This window comes from Microtus pennsylvanicus, chromosome 17 (genome assembly GCF_037038515.1).
Source record: "Microtus pennsylvanicus isolate mMicPen1 chromosome 17, mMicPen1.hap1, whole genome shotgun sequence".
In the NCBI taxonomy this organism is placed as follows: Eukaryota; Metazoa; Chordata; class Mammalia; order Rodentia; family Cricetidae; genus Microtus; species Microtus pennsylvanicus.
In genome coordinates this window covers 30,557,123-30,581,799 of record NC_134595.1, presented here as the reverse complement: position 1 = coordinate 30,581,799, position 24,677 = coordinate 30,557,123, and the positions used below count along the sequence as shown (strand labels likewise).

Here is a 24,677-nt window from a genome sequence, read left to right as displayed (position 1 = left end):
GAACATAGGGCTCCAAAGACAACAGGGGAGACAAGGAACTAGATTTTAGACTTTTGACAAGATGCAAAAAAAACGGGTTAAACTAACTAACACCTCCCTCCTCCCCCTGGGGGGCAGGGGAGGGTAGTTTGCCCTTTGAGCGCATGTGAGTCCAGAATTGGGTAGCATGTGATTTGGAAAACAATCCTGGCTTAGCTAGCATTGAAGCAGCTGACATTCTTGGTCTGAGGCAGGTGACGGGATGCCCAGAAAGATCCCGCTTGGAGGCGGTGCAGTCGGACTAGGATCAACACCACCCAGCCAGCCAGCAGGTCTCAGGCTTGTTACAAACTGCATAGCAGTGTTTGGGGTTCAGTTCCCCCTCTGGAGAGAGGTATAAACAGAAACATGTTGGTAAAGAACCTCCCTTTCCACATTCTCAGCCAGCTTAGAGCTCCCAGGTTAGGACTTGGAACGCCGGCTACAGATCTTCAAATTCCCATAGTCTGCCAGAGCGGTGGTGGATTTCAACACAGCAGCACCTGGCAGATGGGTGTCCAGTACAGCCTGCCAGCCCCGTAGCCTGGGGACATCTGTATGGCTCAGCGCATAGCGGTCTCATCTGAGAGGGAGGAGTGTGTCCTGACACACAACACACGGATCTATGGATTTACTTCCCCTTTCTTCCTGTGTTCAGGCTTCTCTGGGTTCTAAGAGGGTCTGCTGGGAGCCTAATGGTCTTCCCTCTGCTGACACCATTTGGGTTTTAGGACGCCACTTGCCCTGCCAAGTTACAGTGCTGTTCAGTGATTCATAGAAGGACCTCACAGAGGGCTTGGTGTCAAAGGTCTATCTAGTCTTCTGCAGCTCCGTCAGCTGCCAAGATCAACGTTAAACCAAGGCTTTGCTTTCAAGGCAAGAGACACCCAGCATCACTAGGTGGATGCTCCCCACTCATCATTCTCCTTTCCATAGCCCGTCACCCACCAGATCAGATTTGTTTATAGACCTCCTAAGGTCACAGATGTCCCCACGGTACTGAGTACTCAACTTTTACACAGGATGTACACATCCTCAGAGTGTTAGCTGAAGCTTAAAGAGGCACAGCTGAGCTTTAGAGGAAGCAGGGTACCTGAGAGCCCAAAGGTGGCCAAGGATGTCACCTGCCATTCCATCTCTCCATTACTGATCTCAAATACTACGTTGGCATCCTGGAAGAACTGGTCCATGAGGGATCGAATATGGTCCAGGTCTCCTGTGACCAATGCAGCATGGAACTCAAGTTTGGGGGTCCCGGCTCTAACTTGAGGCTTTTTGCTCATCTTCTGAAAGATCTGCAGTCTCCTTCCAGCTGGCTCTGGTTGTCTCTCCATTGCAGAGCCGCTGGTTTCAGAACAGGTTCTTTAGCAGAGGAAGATGGCCTTATGGAGAGTGGGCTATTTCTATTGTCATTACTCAATTGTCCTCCAGTTGGAGCTCCATGCCAGTGTATTTATAACTCCTGTGGGCTCCGATGTGATAATGGTTACTTGATATGACCACGGTCATGTGACCACCGAGATGTCACCACCTTCAATCACCCCTGTGATTGTATAGATGCTAACCCTGAAGCGGGGGAGACGCTTCTGCCTGTCTCAGCGCTGCTCAGCACACGTCTAGTCAAAGACAGACACCAGGCACACGCATTTATGCTGACAGACAGACACAGCATTTCTCTTATTCACAGTTTGGTCAGGTGACCCCAGCCTTACACAACATCGCCGATACCTGTTTGGGCAGGTTAAGTGACTAGTTTGTAAAGATGACCTCAGTGGCCGAAATGCTTAGCAGGTAATATTCTCTCACATTAAAAAAACATTGCCATATTTAAAAATGATAAATCAAGGTCTTAAGTTCAGAGGGAAGACACAGGCGGCATGGGGCGCGTGCCTGCTGCTACTTAAGGATTGGGACGTCCACTTGGGATACAGGCTTGGAGAGAACGAGGCAGGGCCAGGACTGCTCAACCATGTGGCCAAGCTGTGATCCGAGCCCGTTACATCTGTGTTCTAGATCCTGTCCTCTGTACAGCACGCCACACTGCCCAGATCCCACGTCTAACTGACAGTGCGCTCTGCTCAGAGCTGAGGCTGAACTGCGAGGAACGGCTTTGCAGGGAGTGTCCTGTGGCTGGAACACGGTTTGGTGCGGAAGGAAGGATGTGATGGCTCCTTTGAGTCACTCAAGGAGCTGAAGCAGAAAACTGTCTGCCCATCCCAGCCCTTGGCTCCCAGTGTGTGTACGGCTCAGGTCCTAACAGTGCTTTCTACATGAAGAAATGGTTGACAGTTTCAAGGCTCGTGGGAGATAGCCCAATCAGTTAAGTGCTTGCTTTGCAAGCAGAGGACTTGAGTTCGACACCCAGAACCCATGTTAGAAAGAAGTCGAGTGTAGCGATGGAAGCTTGCATCCCCAGGGCTGGGGAAGCATAGATGGAAGGATCCCTGGAACCCCTTAATAAGCCAGCTTAGCCTAATTAGTGGTATGTCTCCAATAAAGGTAGGTGGCTTCTGAGGAACGACAGGCCACTAAGACTGTGTTTCAAGGGAGCCAGGCTACACCTCAAGCTGACAGCAAACACCTTTAGTGTAGATCCACCTGGCGCTGATTTTTGTGGTCCTGAAAGAAGCGAGAGTGAGAGGATCGTAGAGACGTGTACCAAGGTTTGAGAAGGCAACCAAGCTTGTGCAGTGTGTGGCAAGTCAGCTTCATCACAAGGTCATGGGAAGCCACTGTCCAAAGCTGTGATGGTGAAGCCGGAGTTTCAGTGGAGACTTCAGGACATTGGCAATGCTAGAATCATTGGATGGCCACCAAAGCGAATTTCAGGCACAGGGTGAAGTTGGCCCAGGAGAATCAAGGTATGCTGAAGGCTGCAGAGCTGTAGGGAGGGTTTGGAGCTCAGATAGCGGCTATGGAGCTACAGGACTTGGTGTCTGTCCCATCTTCTAGGACTTGGTGTTTGGTCGTGCTTCAGCCTGGTCTCCACTGCTCTGCCTCCGTTCTTGCCTTCTCCCTTTCGGACTGATAATATTTACTGCGTGCCATTGGATAGTGGAAGTGTGCGACTTGCTTTTGTACTTTACAGAAGCTCATAGTTAAGAGCTTGTCTTGAGGGCCAGTGAGAGGGCTAGGCATATAAGTACCTGCTCCACAAGCCTGCCAACCCATGTCTGATCCCCGGAACCCGCATAAAGGTCGGTGGAGAGAACCAACTCCACACAGCTATCCTCTGACCTCCACACACTTTCTGACACGCAAATGCAACAAGAAGTAAGAGATTTGAGCTCCTTCCCTCCCTATCTCCCTCCCCCGCCATGCATACTTGTAGACTGCATGAAATTAATGGTAGCCTTCCATTTTATTTATTGAGTCTGTGTCTCTAACTGAATCCCGAGCTTACTTATTTAGGTGGCCGGGGTAGCCAGCTTGCCCAGGCTATCCCCTCTGTCTCTGCTTTCTCAGTACTGCAAGTGCATGCAGCCCTCATGCTTTTGCCTGGTCCAAGGGCATCTAGGAATCTGAATTCATCTCCTTACCCTGTGTGGCAAGGGTTTTATCCGCTGAGCCAGCCTCTCAGTCCTGGACTTTGGAACAGTTTTGGGACCGTTAGAGACTGCGGAGACTTTTGGAAATGAGTTAAATGCACTTTGGGCCATGAAATGAAAATGGAGCTTTAGGCTCAGGGATGGAATATGATGCTTTAAATGACATATTTGGGCGTTGAGTTGATTTTCATTGTAAATTTGGCTAGATTTAAAATCACTGTGGATACAAACCTCTGCGTGTGCCTACAAGGGCGTTTCCTGAAAGGTCTAACTGAGGTGGGAAGACCTGCCTTTAGTGCGGGCAGCACCGTCTCATCGGGAGTCCTGGACTGAGCGCAAAGGAGGAAGCGAGCTGAGCAGCAGCCATCCTCTCTCTCTGCTTCCTGGTTGTGGACACTATGAACAGCCGCTTGCCCCATGCCTCTGCAGCCGCAGCCAGAGTCTCTTTTACCTTCATATCTTCCTTGCTATGTAGGCTGTGCCTTCAATCTTTGAGCCCCGAGAAGCCGTTCCTTCGCTGGCTTGATTTTCATGAGCATTTGGCATGAATGACAAGGAAGACAGCATACCTGTCTTTGTTCTTGTTACAGCCCTGCATCCCAGGCACAGGTGAACTTGCACTGGCTGACCGAATGGCTGGAGACTGCCCGTGACGCTTGAATTCAGTTGCTCCACAGAGGAGGGCCTCAAGGTATATTAAATATAGCGGGGTATGGCTGTCTGTCTGTCCATCAGGGATGCCTCTACATAGGTAGGTAAGGGATGCTGGCTGTGTAGAGAGGCAAAGGGGTCACTGGTGTGAGATAGTGTGGCTGGAGGGGCCTAGCCATGAGCTGCAGCTCCCCTTCTCTCCCCCCCCCCCAGCATTCCGGCAGCCATAGTAAGTGCTTCTGGTTCTCCTTTTCTCCAAATGCAGGCATGGCGCTATCTCATTCTCCTGAAATGGGTGGTAATTAGGTCCTCTTCTAGAGGGCTCCGTCGCGGCTATAACACGAGGCAACTTGAGCTTGCCCTGCTTTTTAAACTGGAAGATGTCTTCCAACCTGTTGTAATCTGTCACTGGATGTTTTTGAGAGGCCTGGAGGGGAATCTCAGGATGAACTGAGCTGTGCTCCAGGCTAAATTTAGCTTCCGGTGTGTTTTAGCCAGTTCACTCGATGTCGGAGCTGGAGTTCAGTAGCCAGGGAGTCGAACTTTAAAAATAACTCCTGGCAGACTGGGACGCCTTTGCAAGTGGGACATGAGGATGACCTCACAAACTGGACAGAGAGCTGACTTTTGTTCCCCCCAGCACAAGAATAGAAGCATTGTTAACTGTTACTTTAAATAAATAAACCAACCAGCCTGGAAACTAACCCATTCTTTCCTTTAGTTTTTCATCAAACATTTTTACGTTTTGGGGGTGTGTTGTAAAATTTCGGAGGTTCGGAGATAAAAACCCCATCTGCAATGATCACACAGGTAAAAAAACAATCAGTGTCTAGAAGACCCCAACAAGAGCCATTTTGTCTTCCCCCTCACCAGCTGTGGGGAGTCCCATAGGGGTGAGGGAGACATTTCTTTCCGATCCTTATCTGCTTCTGCCTCTAAGTGACACTGCCTAGGTACACCTAGTGTTCCCACAAACTCTTTTCCCCGCCTCCTCTCCTTTTTCTCCCTTTATTTCCCCACCCCCTTCCTCTAGTCCTCACTGCTTTCAACTCGGTCAAAATCAGCGCACAGCCCCAAGAGCTGACTCAGGCTTTGCCTTCCTTGCCAACTCTAGTCCACACAGAAACTAAACCTGTTTTAAATGTGATTTTGTGTGTAAGCTGCTGAAAACCTGTCAAAACCTGAGGAACTATCGTAAAACAGAAGGACCAGGGATGATAGCTTTACTTGTCAAATGCCGAACAAATTGAGATTCCTTAGACTAGGGAGCATCACACTAGGTCCGGGAATGTCTCCCCGGGATTTGGAAAGATGGTTTGAGGATGTTTCAAAAATGGGTGTCACCTGTACGTCTGGAGATCAGTAGGAGTCTATCAAGGTGAGCAGGACAGAGTGTGGCTTAGGAGGCAATTGTTCGCTGCCCTGCAGTGGGGTGAGGTAAGGGGTGTGTGCACTTCAACCTGAGGTGCGTGGCAGGCATTCTGAAGACTTCAGAGAAGAAAAAAATGTGGTTCTTTGTAAAAGATAATCTGACTCAGTGATTCACAGTGGAACAGTGCCATGTGCGGTGCCCCAGAGAAGAGCCAGATGCTTTGGTTGCAAAATAGAATCGCCCGAGGAGCTAGGAGATCCAGGGATGACAGGACCCCAGTCTGGAGACTCTCTTGAGCTCTTCTAGGCAGTGGCCTGTGCAGAAGGATCACTGCGAACTCTCTGAGTGCTTCTATCTGCAGCTGGGTAGAAACCATGATGCAGAAGGGACCTAGAGATACTGCAAAATGCTGCCTTCAGCCTTGCCCTGCATGTCCACTGGTTGGTGATTTGCACAAATATACGGAGGGGAAACTGTGAGCCCCAGGGATGCAATCAGGTTCCAAATGATCTCAGCAGGACAGAGCAGTGGACGGAGTCAGTGTTCCAAGCCAGTGGGGGAAGCGCCAGGCATATAGAGTTCTGTTTCTTGTGAATCAAGGGTCTCAAACTGCTGGCTCTGGGTCCTCCTGCTTACAACTCTAGAGACTTCTTTTTCTTGTTGTCCAGCTCAGAGGCACTTGGTGCCAAGGGCATACTGATGTTTGCACCCAAATTTAGGTGACACAAATGTAGCAAGTTATTTGGAGTTATTTTAAACCATCAAAGCATGTTTGTACAGTAGGGTCACTTGTATCTGTTAAGGGTCAGTTCAAGTTTACTAACTTGGGCTTTCAGAACCCCGAGTCCTTCCTGGAGTCCCCAAGCAACTGTGCTTTGCTGCCCAGGGTTTCCTTTGATCTCTGTTTTGAAGCCTGCGCACATCTGATTCTATCTGATTCTGCCTCCACGCTGGCCCACAGTTGATTTGGTTTTTCTTGGCTAGTGTTGTGTTTCCCAGTTAGGTGACTACTTTATCACTGATCAACATTAGCAGTTACCTTGAAGATGGGAGTGGGTTTTCATCCCTCACCCAGCCTTAGTAGACCTTTCTCTTCAGTTTCTCTTCCTGTCTCTGGTGTCACTGTTAAAATTGTTTCTCCTTTCTTGCAGCAAGGTTCCATGAATGTTCTGACCAAGGAGCTGGTCCTACCTGCAAATGCTTCTGGATGCTTCTCTCCTGAAAAGAGGATGGCTAATGAATTTAGTATGCCCCAAGTTAGCAGATATAATAATTTTATTTCTGCAGACCGACTAACAAATGGTACCACTTTGATGGGGCAAGCCTTGTTTGTCTGGTAAACTGTGGCACAGAGTGAATGGAGGAGGAGGAAGGGAAAAAAATCTAAGAAGGAGAGGAGAGGATGCCCAGCTTTTGTCTGAATGACAAAGTCGCTTCTCCACCCTGGAGGCAGGTGGTAACTGGACTTGAATATCAGATTGCAGAGAATATTATTTGGAGATTTAAATAATAAGCGTGATGTTTGGTCCACAGGAGGGACACCGATTAGTCTTTTCGAACGCCATCTTGTTGTGGAGACAGCTAATGAGAGAGATGTTGTTGTTTTTTGCCCTGGATCCAGGGAGATGAAGGTGAATTCTACCTTGAGATGACCATAGGTTGCACACATGGGGGAGCCTGAGAGGTGATTCTTAAGCTTCATGGGATCTTGGTTTCCTGTAACCAAGCTGACCAAAGTTCATCTTTTTCTCCCAAACAACATCTAAATATTCATACTCTAGAGACTTTGTGGGACAGTCCAGTCAATTCTGAATGCTGGGCTGGTGGCTTGGTGACAGGACTGGCCACTTTCTCTCTAGCAATAATTTTCTGTTTGTCCCAGGGATAGTTTCCAAAGCAGGGTACCACTGCCATTTTCCCACGCTCTTGAGGTAGGACCAACGCCTGGCTTTCTTCCTGGGCCATTGGAACATACCTAGTTTCTGACTGGGGTCAAGTGTCCAAGTAAGTGAAAAGTCAAAGGGGCAAGAGGTCACAGTCCCCATAGACACGTCAGAGTCTTTGCATGTGCTCATAAACATGCTCGTTCACATTGCTGGCCCAGTCGGTATGGCCCTTTCTGTAGATGGCCACTGTGGTGGTTTGAATGAGAAACGTCCCCCGTAGACTCAGCTATTAAAACAGTTGGTTCCAGTTGGCGGGGATGTGTGGGGAGGTTATGGAACCTTCAGGTCAGTCAGGGAGCATAACTTACTGGAGGAATTTTGTCACTGGGAGTAGGTTTTGAGTATTTATAGCCTCACTCCACTTCAAGTTTGCCCCCTCTGCCTCTCTTGTGGAGTCAAGACACCATCTCTCAGCTTCCTGCTCCTGCTGCCTGCTGCGCTCTGTCCCCGTCATTACGGCATATAACCCTCTGGAAATAGAAGCCTAAATAAGGTTCCTTTTGGTCGTGGCATTTTACAGCAGCAAAAAGCTCTCTGATACTGCCACCTTCTAGATCCCCTCACCCCAGGCTGACGGCATCTCTTCCGACAGCCTCACAGCCGCAGGCTGGACCATAGGGTTCCTTTACTGCCCCTTTCCAATCGCATTCTCTCTGGCAGTTCCTGAAGGCCACCTTCCTTCACCCCACATTCTGCGTTAACTTTGATTCTTACCAGTTTCAGTAGGAAGCCTGGCAGGTGCACGAAGCTCCATTTTTGCCACCCAAGACACATCCACCCGAGTGAGTTGCCCCGACATTAATCTGAAGAACGTTGAAGTGCCTTAACCTTTTCTTCAAACGACAATGTGGATACAACACACCCCATTTAACAAAACATTAAAACATTCACTTCCTCAGATCAAGTGTATCTATTAATAATGACTTAAATTATCTGTGCCAATTTCACATTATTAAGAAATCTCATTTCCATCGTGCAGAGGAACACAATATGGGGGAGGGGGCAAACCACCCCTGTAACTTCTTTTTCCCCCCCGATGTGCTACAGAGCTCAGCACAGACAATGTAAAGCAACAAGGTCTAGCCCCAGCACCCACACAGTCCCAGCTAGAGGTCAGGAACTGTTCGCACGGACAGCCCACAAGTGCTTTGCGGTGCCCAGAGTGCAAAGGTTTACGCTTGCACATGAGCCGCCACTGTGGCTGAAGGCAAGGCAGAGCCACCAAACACTCCTCGGGCAGGACCACATGGCAGCAACTGTGGCAGGACATTTCCAGCCCACAGGGACAGTGCTGGAGAGGCTGTCACAGAGCGTTCCATGCCCAGGGAGGTCCAGCTTTCTTCACAACTGTCCTGGGGATTTAATGACACGGTGAAATTGCAGCTTCTGCCTCTTGAGACAAATTGCATGTTCAGCCTGATTGTTTGCTATGAACCTCACACGGGGAGCAGGATGCTTCCCTCTTGAAGTTGGTTTAGTCTGATTGTTGTGCTGAGCGAGCTCTGTGACTCTGTTTGAAACCAGAAATTCCTGGGGTCTCTTTCCATTCTTTTACACAGGGCCAAGTAAAGCCAGTTTCATCTGATGGATGGAAAATTCTTTGGGATTCTTTATTTAAAGTTTACTTTTGTCCCATTTATTGGTTTACTTGTGTGTGTGTGTTTATGTGCGTGTATGAGTGCCTCTGGGTTCATGTTCCAGCAACCACCCAAGCAAGCACTGTGGGGCATGTGTGGAGATCAGAGGGAAGGTTTCAGAGACTCGCCTTCCTTTCTACCATGTGGGTCCCAGGGATAGAACTCAAGTTGTCACATCTGGAGGTAGGTACCCTTATCACTGAACCATCTTGCTGGTCCTGGACTTATTTCTTATCGGAAAAAATGACAATAAATCTCCAATAGGAAAATCACATAGACTTAATGACTCTTAAACAAACACAGTATCCAAGTTTACTAATTTTAAAGTGCAAGTTGCACAGCTGGAGAGATGGCTCAGTGAGTAAAGTGCTGGCAAGTGTGAGGACCTGGGTTCAAACCCCCGGGGCCCACAAAAGTGACTGGCATGCTGGGCATGGCCAACCACTTGTAAGCCCAGACGCTCTGGGCAGAGAGAGGGGGGTTCCCCAGCTCTGGGGTCAATCAAGAGTGTCTGCCTCAATCCATGAGATGACAGGTGGTCAAGGAAGACAACGGACACCCACCTCTTCCCTCGGCAGGCACCCACATATGCTCACACCAGCACACACACACATGCTCCCACACACATTTGAACATACATACGCATACCGGACACACAATACACACGTGGGAAATGTAAGTTAGAGCTGCGGGTGTAGCTCAGTTATTAGAGTCTTGCTTAGCATGTATCAAGCCCTTGCACTGCATCACTGAATGTCATGGAGAATGCTTGTAATCCCAGCACTTGGGAGGTGGAAGAAAGAGGATCAGAAGCGCAAGGTCGTGGTTCAAGTTCAAGCTCAGCTATATAGCAGATTGGAGGTCAGCCTGAATTAATTGAGACCCTACCTCAAAAAATATAATGTCAGCTATATTTTCTTGTTAAATCATGGAAAGGTAGGTTTCTTTGAAAACTGGGTTTTGGAAGTCCGTTGATGCTGATGGAGGATTCGTTCCTGTTGGACTGGAGATGCACACATATGGAGTTAATGTATACAAAACATGCTTCGGTTACTAGGATCAAATGGGTAGATAGTATGGGAGTTCCTGCCTTGAAGGCTTGTGAGAGAGATGGACAAGGCGGCCATTGGCAGTCACCGAAGCTGCATCAACAGAGGCCTAGACATTTGCGCTTTGGGTGCCTAGGGTAAGGTAAGGTATTGGAGCAGCTGGAGGCCACAGCAGGTGCCTTCCAAACGGGGCCTCTGAACAGAGCAGTGGGAAGCTGGTGGGTTTCTCTCTTGGGGGTACGCTTCCTCCCTGATTATTGCTGGGGAGCAAACCCCGCTATTCTTCATGGAGAAGGAGGCACAGCATTATAACGCCAAGGGTGTCGTCTAAAAGGAGGCATTCTGGAGTCCAGATGGAAGAAATGTAGACAGAAAACAAACCAGCCCGGCAGAGGGCCTGAGGGCTGGAGCTGAGGGTTGTCTTGCACGGAAAGCTGGGCACTCCCTGTTGGAGTAGCCTCACTCAGTCGCAGCCAGTATTGGTGGCTTCAGGCAGCAGTGGAGATCCTGACATTTGCACATGAAACCTATGACAAGCCACCTGGGCTCCAAAGCTACAGGGTCAGACCCGTGTCAATGCTTCCACTAAGCCTGTGTTCTAGGTGTTGATCCTAGCCAGTATCCCATGAGGTCAGCTCTCCCCAGCGTCCAACTGGAAACCCCAAGGAGGTTCCCGGAAAGAGGTACTGGTATGCTGCCAGCATCCAGAGAGCCTGAAGTTCTCAAAGGCTGAGAGGCTTTCAGGACTGAAGCTCTTGTTGAGGTGTAGCTCAGTTTTCCAACCACCTGAGATGAAGGACCAGGGTTTTCTTTCTCATTTTTTAAACAAGGGTTCCCAGTTTGTTATAGACTTGGTTCTTTTCCCAGATCCATTGAAAAATAATTACCGGGGAAAGCAAAATGAATATAGACTCAGAAGTCCTGAAGCCCTACCCGGGAAACTGTGATATTGCGTCAAATCATTGCAAACATTTCCCAAGGGTAGCAGTCAGTGTCAGCGTCAAACACTTCCCTGAGAGATGATTGCCTCCCAACAGGCTCAGGGTAGCACTGGAGTGTGGACATCATATCTGACAAGTGAAAGGAGACCAAGTGGGAATGACTGGGGCAGGTAGGTAGGTCATCCAGTGTTTGGCCTAAAACTTAAACATGCGCCATTGCGTAGAGGATGCCAAGCTTTTTCTGTGAAGCACCAAACAGTAAATGTTTTAGGTTTTAGGGGCTTCATGGTCTCCACGTACTCAGCTCTGCCTTTGGGTTATCAAAGCACCTGGAGATTATTTGTAAACACAGAAGGTGGCTGTGTGCCACTAAAGTTTTATTCATAAAACCAGTTGGCTGACTTTTGCTGTGGGCAGTAGGGACTGTCTTAGCTTCTTTTCCTGTTGCTTTGCTAAAATACTCTGAGAAAAATGATTTAAGAGAGAAAGGTCTTATTCTGGCTCCCAGACCAAGAGTGAAGTTCATTTTGGGGCAGTCGAGGTGGCAGGAGCTTGAAACACCTGCCACATCACATCCACAATCAGGAAGTGGAGGGTGATGACGGATGCTGTTGCTCATCTCCTTCCTCCACTTGCACAGTCCAGGATCCTGGCCAGGGAATGGTGCTGCCCACAGTGGGCATGCCCGTAGGGGCATCTATCGGGTGGTTCTAGTCTGTCAAGCTGACAGAAAGCACCAGCTGTCCCAGAAATCTTTGCTGATTTGTGGGAAGGAGCACTATACCAAATCTGCTTCCCACTTCTTCTTCCCAATGGGACATGCTCTTTATTACAAGGTAACTGTGACTCTCCCATGGTAACCGAATGCCCAGATATGCAGGCTCACCCTCGGCCATCTCTGCCTCGGGCATACAGAACTTAGATCTGTATGTCAGTTCACGTCTTTCACCACTCATCCTGGGAAATGTGGGGTAGTTATCTCTGATCATTTAAAAATATTATTAAATTTATTCATTGATTTTACATCCCAACCACAGTTTTCCCTCCCTCCTCTCCTCCTGTCCCCTCCCCGGCCTCCCCTCTGCCCCACTCCCCACCAATCCACTCCTCCTCTATTTCTGTTCAGAAAGGGGGCAGGCTTCCCATGGGTGTCAACAAAGCATGGCATTTGATCATATTTTTTTTTCCTGCCCCGTTCTGTCTGTTTCTTGGACCCCAACTAATTATGTCAGATTTTTATGTTATGCAACAACAGCCCATGATCATTTTATTATCGTGCATTTTCCTTTCTATTTTTTTCCGGCTGGGAGCTTTATGTTGCCATGTTTTCAGGTTTGCTGTGTCTCCCCCACCCCACCACCTCCATGTCCTCTTTGATCTGCTGTTGGGTCTTCCCTAGATAAGAACAAAATTTGCCACAGCTCCAAGGAAGGGGGACATGCTGGGCACATGATACTGCTCTAAGGATTTTATCCGTAAGGGAGGGAGAGGTGGGGAAGCAAGATGGTGTGTGTCTTGGCACCCATCTCTCTGCTTCCACCCTTCCTATGTCTGGTAAAGTATTTTCAGTTTTCTTTCCAGATCATATGCTTCCTCCCATTCTCTGCCTAATGGCTGCCCACTGCTTTTTCAGGGCAAGTGTTGGCCCTAAAGCCTCAGGCTCCAGTCTTACACAACAGTTCTGACTGCTTTCTCTGATTCCCACTTCCTTGGTTCCATCTGGGCCCCACTGCCCCGTACAACGTCTCATACCCTGTGTGCCCCTCACCCACTGCCGTGTTCCTTCCTTCTCACCCCAGCCTCTCAACAGCGGCTCACCCATCCGAGGACAACCTAAATATTCCATAATCTACCGGTCTGTAAGTCCTGACCACTGTCTAGCTAGAGAAGTGGAAGAAGGCCAAAGCTAGTTCCCCCTCATTATCTAGGTCCTGATGTTGGTGTCAAAGCCAAGGGCTCATGGGGCTAGGAAGCCAGAACCTGGCTACAGAGAGTGTGTCTGCCATGTCCTTCTTCCTTTGCAATGCTTCCTGGGCAGGGCACCATCGCAGGAGCTGGAGTTGTCTCCGGAGAGGCAGGAAAGCTCTCTCCTATCTTCCCCCTTTCCTTTTGTTCTCCCCAAATGAAACTCTCCAGCGTGCTTGGCAGTGATGCTAATGGGAGGATGCCATCAGCATACATTACCGTTTTATTAGTCTGTTTCTCCATTTTGATTCTGAAAATATCCTGATTTAGTCTAATTGCGATTTCACCGCGTTCCACAGGCAGCGAAGGCAGGGACGGTTTGTCCTGGGGGTGGGGGGCATTGGAGACACGACCCGGTAGGATTTTTCTTCCTGCCCATATGTCTTTGAAGCTGGACCATTAGCTAGAAGGCATGCATTTCATCTCTTCACAGTGTGACTCAACCTGCTTCTGGGACAAGTAAGTGCCGAGGGTGTGTGTCTTGCAGAAAGCAAAGAAACACTCTAATTCTAGGTATTTTTGTGTTCTCTAAGGCAGGAGCGGCTGCCGTAGCCGTCTTATTCCTAAATAATTTAACTATATTCAAAGATAATCTGATGTTATTGTAGGAAAGTGTATTTCTAATAAATTCCACTTGATCTGGGTGAATCAATTCAGGCGGTACATAATTGAGTCTGTTAGCAAGGACTTTAGCAAGAATTTTGCAATCAGCGTTAATTAAGAAGATGGGACAATAATTTGTGCATAATTCCGGATCTTTTCCTGGCTTGTGAATCAAAGTAATAAGAGCAATGCTCAGGCTGGTGGTGGGATAGTGTCATTAGATTCTGATTTATAAGTACTTAGAAAGGTTTAATTTCATTTTGCTGCGAGCAGGGTCTCCCAGCCCCCACAGTGTATGACCGGGTGAGCAGCCGAGTTGGTGGGGAACATCTATGCTTCCCTTCCCTGCCATGGGTCACCTCCTGCTTCTGGTGTCTTCTCTTATTCTCTAGAAGAGAATCTCAAGCATTTGTCCATCCATCCTTCCTTCTGCCTGTCCTTCCTTTCCCCTCCCTCCCTCCCTCCCTCCCTCCCTCCCTCCCTCCCTTCCTCCCTCCCTCCCTCCCTCCTTCCCAGTCTTTTGCTGAAATATTCAGAACAAGGGACTCTGAACTATTAATACTGCAGGTATGCGTGAATGCACATACATGCATGGGTGCTGGTGGTGTGTGTGTGTCCCTGGGGACACCAGCTCAGTGGGTTGTGACATCTTCCATGGGGAAAGTGCCTTCATGCACCTTTTTTTGTTTTTTTTTTCGAGACAGGCTTTCTCTGTGGCTTTTTGGAGCCTGTCCTGGAACTAGCTCTGTAGACCAGGCTGGTCTCAAACTCACAGAGATCCGCCTGCCTCTGCCTCCCGAGTGCTGGGATTAAAGGCGTGCGCCACCATCATCCGGCCTTTTCATGCACCTTTTTGTACAGTGCCTTTAGGTGGGCCGGCGGCCCTAGCCCTGGCTGGAGGCGGTAGTCCCCATGCTCCACTCTTTTTCCTCTATCTCCCCTCTTTAGTAATTAAAATTTTTTTCATTTATTTTACTTTCTGATCCCAACTTCCTCTCCCCCTCCTCCCATTCCCTCCCTCCACCTCCCTCTCCGATCCACTCCTCTCCACCTCTGTTCAGAAAGGGGCAGGCTTCCCATGGGTGTCAAGAAAACATGGCATATCAAGTTGAGGTAGGACTAAGAGAAGCTTAGTATTAAGTCTGGGCAAGGTAACCCATCATTTGGAAATAGGTTCCCCAAAGTCAGCCAAAGCATTAGGGATAGGTCTTAAACCTACTGCCAGGGGTCTCGCCACACAGCCATCACACATATGCAGAGTCTAGGCTGGTCCCACACAGGCTCCCCAGCCATTGGTCCATAGTTTGTGAGCTCCCATGAGGAGGCCAGTTATTCTCTGGGTTTCCTTGTGATGACTCTGACCCCATGGCTTGTACAATCCTTTCTTCCTCTCCTCAACAGAATTCCCTGTGCTCAGTTCAGTGCTTGACTGTGGATCTCTGCATCTGCTTCCATCACTTACCGGATGAAGGCTCCCGATGACCGTTGGGGTAGTCACCATACTGATTACAGGAGATGGTTAGTTCAGGCTACCTATGCACTACTGACAGGAGCGTTAGTTGGTATCATTCTCGTAGATTTGTGGGAGTTGCCCTTCCGTTAGGTTTCTACCTGATCCACCCTCATCAAATCACCTCTTCCATTACTCTCCTCCTCCATCCACCCCTCAACCTGATCCCTCATGTTCCCATCCCCACCCTACCTGCAGTCTACCCAGGAGGTCTCTTCTACTTCCCCTTACCAGGGAAATCTATGTGTGCCCTTTTGGGCCCTTCTTGTTACCTGGCCTCTCTGAGGTTGTGAAATGTAGCATGGTTGTCCTTTACTCTACGTGTCCACTTATGAGTGAACACATACCATGTTTGTCTTTCTGAGCCTAGATTACCTCACTCAGGATGATTTTTTTCTCATTCCATCCATTTGCCTGCAGATTTTCTGATGTTCTTGTTTTTAAACACATGCTCCACTCGTACCTGGTGGTTGATTACGGAGGGAAGAGTGAGCTTTGGTGCCCTGCCAAGTGCAGCCCAGGTGACTCTAGGGTTTATGAGGTACAAAGGGGAGCATTGGATACATGGTGGCTGGGAGACCTACGGGTTGCTTAACATCTCTGAGCCTCATCGGAGCTCTTTTCTTCCTCAAAGTGGGAAGATAACACCTCTTTGGGAGTGCATTGAGAAGAGCAGGTCAGTGTAGCATTGCTCATTCCTCTCTCTCTCTCTCTCTCTCTCTCTCTCTCTCTCTCTCTCTCTCTCTCTCTTTCTGGTTGTTTGAATGAAAATGGCCCCCAAAGGGAGTGACACTATTTGGAGGTGTGGCTTTGTTGGACTAGGTGTGGTCTTTTTTAAAAAATGATTTTTCTTTATTCATTTTTTTAAAATTTTAAGCGCATTGGTGTTTTGCTTGCATGTGTGTCTGTGTGAGGGTTTCAGATCCTCTGGAACTGGAGTTTCAGACAGTTGTGAGCTGTCATGTGGGTCCTGGGAACTGAACCTCGGCCCCCTAGAAGAGCAACCAGTGCTCTTAACTGTTGAGCCATGTCTCCAGGCCTAGATGTCGTCTTACTGGAGGAAGTATGTGACTGTGGAGGCGGGCTTTGTGGTCTCATAAATGATCAAGCCACACCAAGCGAGAAAGACCACTTCCTGTTGCCTGCAAAGATGTAGAACTCTCAGCTACCTGTCCAGTACCATGTCTGCCTGCATGCCACCATGTCCCATCATGATGATAATGGACTGCACCTCTGAACTGGAAGCCACTCGAGTTAAATGGTTTCCTTTATAAGAGCTGCTGTGGTCCTGGTGTTTTCACAGCAATAGACACCCTAACTAAGACACTCTGCTTCCACGCCAGACTGACGGCAGGTCTGGTACACTCTGCTGAGGTACTTGCTCTCCTTTGTCTTGTAGCCTGGCATAAATGTGCCACCCGGTTTCCTACAAACCATTCAGACAATACCACCACTTCCCAGTGCACCCCCAAACTAGTCAGCGGAACTTTCTGCTGAAGGCAGGGGATGTTCTGCATAGACCTTTGCAGGAAGAACTGCTCAGACAGGCAGGGTGTCTGCCAACGGGTGATGCTAATCTCCTCCATGGACACAAGTCCTTCTTGGAACCCTGGCTGGCAGAGAGCTTCAGAGTTGACACAGACTGATATCTTGTCCTTTTTTCTTCAGTGAGGAAATTAAGCTTCAGAGGAATGGGCCGACATATTCAAGGCTCCACGGACAGTAGCAGAGTGAGAGCGGGGGTCATTTTACTCTGAGACCTTTGCCTTGAACACTATACCACTAGGCTGAGAGGCCGCCATCAACACATTCACCCGGCCATCATGACTCTTCAGAGGCAGGAGCTACGTGCGCTTTCTCCACTTAAATGTCCCATGTGCTGTCTCTCTCCATACGTAAAGAAGTATGACTGATGTGGCGTGGCGGACCAGGCTAAGTGTCTTGGCATCTTTAGCGTACAGCCTTGGGTAAGAAGCCCCTTCACAACTGGTCCTCATTTTCACACGTGTGCACGTCTATCGCACGTTCCTGTACACTCATTCCATCTATACACGCTACCGGGGACACCTCTTAATAAAAGCTCAGTTAGTCTTTCTTTAGCTTTCCCCTGGATGCTTAAACACCGTTGCCCTGAACACAACATAATACAGCCGTTCCTCTATTTCCATCGGGAACTCAAGTAGCATCTTGACTTGTATATGGTGTACCCTCCGCAGAATCACAGAATGCTGATACCCTTAATAATAGCAATTAGTAATCAGTTGTTTCTTAAGTATGTGATTATGGCAGTTACTAAATTGTACAGTGCAAGCATTTGAGGGATTAGGTGGGTCTTGCCCTCCTCTCAGCCACCGTTTCCCCCTTTCCATACTCCAGTCAGTATGGAAAAGAAGTCAGGACGAATAATGTGATTGTCGTGGACAGTCGATAGCAGGGGGTCAGGTTTGGCTTGAAGCAGAGTGAAATATTTCCCCACAGAGGAGCACTGTTCATTGGGTCTGCATCCATCCAGTGCGGGGTCCACAGAGGGGTGTGGCTAGTCCACGCCAGCACTGTGCCCCATGACTGAGCGTCTCCTCAAGGCTGAGGATACAGGGTGTTAGGCCAGGGAGGGGTATGTGAGTTTGAAATATCTGGTGGCATAAAAAGAAATTGTCCTGGGAGACAGCTTGGTGAGGCGAGAGCTTGCTGCACACTCTCAAGGATCAGAGTTCAGATCCCGTGCTTCCACAGAAAAAGGAAGGCACATTGGGTGGGCTGTGTCTGGAATCTCAGAGCCTGGAGGTGGAGGGAGGATGATGCAGGCTTCTGTGAGCAACATTAATTAAACTCATTAGGACAGACAGACAGACACACACACACACACACACACTACAAGGACAAACTGACTGGGAAAGGGAGTGGGATCAGCAGGATCATGAGTCTAGAGATGGTAGTAGGTATGAATATGATACAAATATTTTATATACATGTATACAATGTCATAAGAAAGTCCAATATTATATATAATAAGCATATCATATATGAAATATAGTAAGTATATTAAATGGGGAATATAAGAGAAAAAGAAAAGCTTGATAAAAATCATAGCTGGCTTCTTCCTGTCTCTGGCTTCTGACTCACCATGAGATCACTCTGTCCTGTATCCCACCATGATGCTGCATGCCAGGTTACAATGCAGTCAAGGGGGTGAACAGCTAAGTTTCCTGGTTCCGCATACCCAGTCTCTCAACCTGTGAGTTCAAATAAACCTCTTTGCTTTGTAATTATCTTGCACCGAGTATTTTGATACAACAACAGAAAACAGACTAAGACGGCCATGTTTTCCAGTAAAAAACAGAGATGAAGGATGTATGTTCTTGCAGGGGAGGAGGTGAGGTGGTCACCTGGATGAATAGTGTGACCTTTCAGAGAGGTGACCTTCCTGAGTGGGATCTGGAAGGAGGTGGGTAGCAAAGGTGAGTAGGGGAGGGGAAGTTCTTACTAGAACATTTCTGTTAGGAGAGCTGAGCTGATTGTGAGTTGTTCTGAAAATACACAGACAAACAGACACAGACAGACAGATACACACAGACACAGAAAGACAGATACACACAGACACAGACAGACACACACACACAGACACATACAGACACACATACAGAGCCCCTCATCCTTAGAGTGAGCATAGAGCCAGCAACCCAGGGCACCTCAGATTCCTCCCAGTGGGTGAGTGGGAGGGTCGTGTCTTGAGCAAGATTGGGTTGGGAGTTACAGTGGCCCCTGCTAAAAGGGCTGAGACCTAACTAGAAGATATCTGGCCCCTTCCCGATATCTTGTTTGGTCCCCCACACCCATTCTTGTAGCAGTGCAGGTGTCTCCCAAGATTTGTCACCCCCTAAAGGAATCTGGAACAATGAACCTTCCCTTCCTGTTGCCTCCTCAGGAGGTGATGGCTCCGTCTTCTGCCTCAGCTGTGTTTCCTAGTTTCTCTGACCCTGAAACAATGGGTACATGAGCACCTGGCCGGCTTCTCTAGAAAAATCTGTTTCCACAACTTTCTCAGCAGGAGTCTCTCTCTCTCTCTCTCTCTCTCTCTCTCTCTCTCTCTCTCTCTCTCTCTCTCTCTCTTTGGTGGAGAAATAGGTGCAGAGGCCAATGAGCCCACGATGGTCAGGTTTCTCTTCAGCTTTTTGTTCACGCTATCATCTTTTGACCCTTGCCTTGAGCTCCATCCACTTGGGGTTGTCCTTGGGGTGGAAACCTCTTCTCTTCTGTGTAGAATGACTTTTTCCCTGACACTTGATTCTCATTTTTCTCATGTGGTGGGTATATCTGCCCCTCCCCAACCCCTCCTCTGTCTTCCCAGCCTTCCACATTCCTGAATTCTGTACAGGGTCCACGTGATCTTCAGTCTTTATGCCCTATACAGGCTGCAGTCACCTGTGCCACAGTGACCACTTCTCAGGAATCCCAAAGACCACATGTAATCCCAGTAAGTCTTCTGAGAACAAAGGGACACAACCCATGACCTAAGGCAGTGAGTCCCAAAGGATTGCCAAGAGTCAACAGTTTCATGGGTCAAAGTTCATATGAGAAAAAAGCATGCCAGCTTCAATTTGGGACCATTGTGAGCCTTTAGGATGCCACTGTCTCTGAGGGCAGTGCAGGGACCAGGTCCAAGTTCAGTCCATCCGGGAGCTTCTCTGTGAGGCTCCTGGACCTACCAAGGGAAGCCCGCTCTAACGACCTACAGGGCACTCAGGGACACTGGTCAGACACACAAAGCACCATGCATAGCTCACATAGTGTGCAGTGGCAGCTCACCTTCTCCTCAGACTGTCACATTTCCAGCAGGGAGATGTCTGGGTATAAAAATCTTTAAGCAACGGATTCGTGGTGGGAGGACTGTAACTTCCCTGACATATTTTGCCAGTTTCCAGCACTCTGAGAGTAACCGGATGGAAAAGACTTTGCCCATAATTAGCCACATGGGAAGAAGTGATGAGTTAAAGAGAGCACTCCAACATACAGTTCTTAACCATTCGGAACATGTTAGCAAGAGACGTGCAGACAGGACCCTTGCCCTGGCCAGGGCCCCAGCTGGTGGCAGGTGGCATGGCTGCAGGCTGCAAGGGAGGCAGCACATTAAGGGAAGCTCCGAGGAGGTGGGAGCTGCAGGCAGGAGCTGGGCATGCATAGTAAGACCTTTGCCAACTGAAACAGTGACCTGACCCTTTTCTTTCTAGCACATTTTACACACTGCACTAAACAGGAACCCAGAGGTCAAGGAGGAGCTGAGGCAGTTCATGATGATCAGCTCAGCGCAGAGCGCAGAAGGGGTCAGGAGGGCAAGTATGTTATTTCCAACCACACTGCCATCTGTGCAGACAAGACTTCCTCCTTTTGATGCTCCAACCTGGCTCCTGGACAGATGTGCTGAATTGAAGGTCAAGGCTCATGGGCCCGTGGACCCCAGATGTGAGGAATAAGAAGCACCTCTCTAAAAGGAGCTTAAACACCGCATATCACAAAGAAGGTTGACCTAGGAAGGATACTCCCGTCACAGGCGTGGGATGGATCCCTCAGAGATTCCAGCCTTGAACTTCCATCTGCCTCCTTTCTGAGTTATTCCTGGCAGAAGTGTTCTATGCATGCTCCTCATGACAGTACATACATGTACTTATGTATGCATGAATGTGTAATGTCATGTGTACCCATGAATACATGTACATTAGGAGGACTGACCAGGGGATAGACCTGAGGGCTCAGGACCAGAACCACGGGAACACACCTGACTAGCTAGAAAACAGTTGACAACAATCCGTGGTCAACTACAGGTTAAGAACAGCCTTGCAGCAAATGCGACTAGGAGACCGTGTCCATATTACATAACAACGATAAAAAGGATTCAAGGGTGTGGGAGACATTGGCCATGGATTCACACAGACGAGCAGCACAATGAAGATCACCACAAGGCAACACAAATCCTGTGTCTGGTGCGAAAATAAAGCATAGCTAAGGCCGGGAAGATGGCTCGATGGGTAAAGTGCTTGCCAGGCAAACACAAGGACCTAGGTTCAGTTCCCAGGACCCAGGTAGAAAGGCTGGGTGTGGCAGTTCATGCTTGTAATCCCACAGCTGGGTTGGCCTAGGTGGGTGGATCCCTGGGCTCTCTGGCCTACTAGTCTACCATACATGGTGAATTCCAGGCCAGGGAGAGAGCCCGTCTCAACAAAACAAGATGGGAGGAGCCCGAGACACAATACCCAAGATTGCTGACCTCGGTGTTCCCCAGGCACATACACATGTGCACCCATGTGAACACAAACAAACACACACACACACACACACACACATGCGCACTCACACACACACACACACACACAGAGGAATGGCCTATCAGGAAGTAAGAACTGCCGGCACACCCTCATTAAACTGGCACTTTCAAATATGAATTCTCAAAACCAGGAATGCTCATGCTTTTGAAGGCCAGGGCAAAATTTGCTGCCTTACTTCCTTTCAGATTTTGGAAACATATCCCCCAAAATTCTATATTTCTGTACCAGTCACACAGTTTCCAGGCACTTACCTAAAGGATGCGCCCTGTGTAGGGGTGAAGGCATACCGACGGTACTAAAGACTTGAATACAGTATTATTTATAAGAAGAGTAATATAAAGACATTCTTCAGCAGGCATGTGGTTTAAGGGTTTTGTAGTTAATCTCCACATGTGACGTATTTATTTTATTTTTATATTAATTTTATTTTTATGTAAATGGTTATTTTTTATATATATTTGTTTTATTTTTATATATATGGTTAATCTCCACATGTGATGTATTTATTTATTTTATAATTAATTGCACATGAGCAGTTAAAAAATTAATAAAATTGTGTGTGTGTGTATGCACACATTTGTTTGCACATATGAGTATAATGCCAGAAAAGGGCAACAGATGCCCTGGAACTGCTGTTTTTGGCAATTGTGAACCCTCTGGCTGGGATGCTGGAAACCCAACTTAGTTCCTCTGCAAGAGCAGTAGCTGTTCTTAACCACTGAGCCATCTCTTCGGCCCCTACGGTCATTCTTTTTGGATGCGAGAAAAGGCCATCACATGACTCTGGTGACGTAGGAGCGGGTCTGTGGAATTTACACTCTAAATGGGTAGAGGAGAAGAAAGATGAGAACAGCCTGTCCTGGGGCAGAGCAGGAGCTCTGATCTTCTTTAGATGGTTTTGAGTGATGTTGGACTTGATGCTGAGGTTAACACCCGCATGTTCTCAGCATGTGCCATAGGCAAGTGTGTAAGCAGTGTTGAAGATGAAGTCACCTGGGCTGAACCCTAAGAACAGTACAGAAAATGCAGCCAAACCTGGGGAAGAAGGGACTTTATGGCTGGTAGTTAGAAGTCACAGAAATTGCTGGAACAAAGGCAATTTTTGGATATGGTAGATATTTGGATGTGTTTCCAAATGCCAGCTTACAAAGAAAGTGTTTCTGTAGGCATGTCTGTCTGTCCAATGACTGCCTATCCAGCCCAAACAGTTGTATCCCTGGTGACCTAAGGCTTCTGCAGTTCTGGGGATGGAGCCCAGAGCCCTGGGCATAGTGGACAAACACTTCAGCACCCAGTGACACCTGCAAACCTCACCCATGTTAGTGATCCTTGCAGCGATATCTTAGCCTGTTCTTCTTGCTCCCTGTGGTGATTTGAATAAAAATGTCCCTCATATGTTCACAGGGAGTGACACTGTTAGGAGGTGTGGCCTTGTTGGAGTAGGTGTGGGGTTTTGGGAGTGCGTGTGTCACTAGGAGTGGGCTTTAAGGTTCTAGATGCTCAAGCCAGGCCAAGTGTCGCTCCCTCTTCCTGCTGCCTGTGGTTCCAGATGTCAAACTCTCAGCTGCTTCTCCAGCACCATGTCTGCCTGCATGCTGCCATGCTCCCCACCATGGCAATAATGGGCTGAACTTTCTGAACTGTAAGCCAGCCCCAGTTAAATGTTTTCCTTTATAAGAGTCACCGTGACCATGGTATCATTTCATAGCAGTAGGATTCCTAAGATCCCACCTTTCAACAGCTTCTGTTTGCCACCTGTACTTGAACATGCCTGCAAATTACCGTCCATCACAGTGTCTGCCTGCCAATACAATTATTGCTGTGGTGAGCCTCTCTATTTATTATTATTATTATTGTTACTATCATTATTATTATTACTACTACTGTTGTTATTTTCGAGACTGGGTTTCTCTGTAGCTTTGCAGCCTGTCCTGAAACTAGCTCTTGCAGAGCTCAAACTCACAGAGATCCACCCGCCTCTGCACCCTCCCACCCCCGAGTGCTGGGATTATTGGCATGCGCCACCACAGCCCGGCCTACATTTGTTATTTCGCTTAACACAGAGCTTTATGACGACTGGATATCAAGGATGTATCACCACCTGTCTGAACCCTTGCCTTCCCTCCCCCGAGCAGACCCCAGCATGCACTAGAATTGGCCTGTGGCCTCCAGGGGTTACCTAGCAGTGCACCCGTGGGCAGCTGAGCTGAGGGCTCCTTCATCCAGTCGTCATTAGCCAGCTCTATCACGGCGTCCACGGGCTCCGCTTCAGTGCAGATCAGTTCCTGCACCATGTCCTTGTCCCCAGTGGCCAGAGCAGACTTTAATCTCCTCACGAAGTCTGAGCTGAGGGGGTAATCTGGTGGCAAGTCCCAGCTGGACATTGTGGTGTCCCTGTGTCGGGGCCAACCTTCTTTTCTTCCTCTAATGCATGTCCAAAGTTAGCCCTGTCCCCAGAGCAGCACAGGTGGCTATAAATAGAACCATGCTGGGTTACTGCCAGCAGGGAGGGCCCAAGCTGCCACTGCTACCTCGATGGCAGGGCAGAGGAGGCCTCTTCCCCAGGATCACTGTGCAGGCTTCTCCACAGAGGGGTAGTAGGCAGTTCAATGTGTTTGGAGAAGTGGTAAAGCTCTTTAGAGGGGATGTTGTTTGAGAAGGTTTGATCAGTTGCCTTTCTCATTGTTGTAACTGAATACCTAACAGGAAGCAGGAAGTAACTTAACAGTGGGGGGGAGTGGGGGGCTGGTTTTGGCTCACAGTTGGAGGGGCTACAGTCCTTCAGGGAAGAACAGGACAGTATAGGAGGGAGGGCAGGTATGGTGACAAGAGTGTGAGGCAGCTGTTCACATCACTTCTGCAGTCACGAAGCATTGAGCAGACAGGAAGTGGACTCACTTCCTCCACTAAGGCTCCGCCTCCTAAAGGCTCCACAACCTCCAGAAACAACGCCACCAACTGTGGACCAAGTGTCAAAACGCAGGAACCTTTGGGAACATTTTACATTGAAACCACACCATGGGGTCTTACTCTGTAATTGATGCTGAACTTGAACCTGTCATTCTCCTGCCTCAGTCTCTAGAGTGCATGGACAACAGGTATATGTTTTGTGGCCAG

The 24,677-nt window shown here is 48.5% G+C and overlaps 1 protein-coding gene across 2 annotated transcripts in view; it reads right to left on the bottom strand.

The window, feature by feature from the left end:
• The window catches only part of Asb18 (ankyrin repeat and SOCS box containing 18), a 65,636-nt gene extending 41,634 nt beyond the window's left edge, over positions 1-24,002 (bottom strand). Inside the window, exons 1-2 of one of the 2 annotated variants that reach the window (XM_075951386.1) lie at positions 23,740-24,002; positions 1,112-1,234 (exon numbers count right to left, since the gene is read on the bottom strand). In XM_075951386.1, the coding sequence (XP_075807501.1) occupies positions 1,112-1,234; positions 23,740-23,944 (328 nt within the window). In that variant the 5' untranslated portion in view covers positions 23,945-24,002. The remainder of the gene's footprint in view (positions 1-1,111; positions 1,235-23,739) is intronic. The other variant, XM_075951385.1, reaches the window with a different exon arrangement.
• Positions 24,003-24,677: the final 675 nt, after the last annotated feature.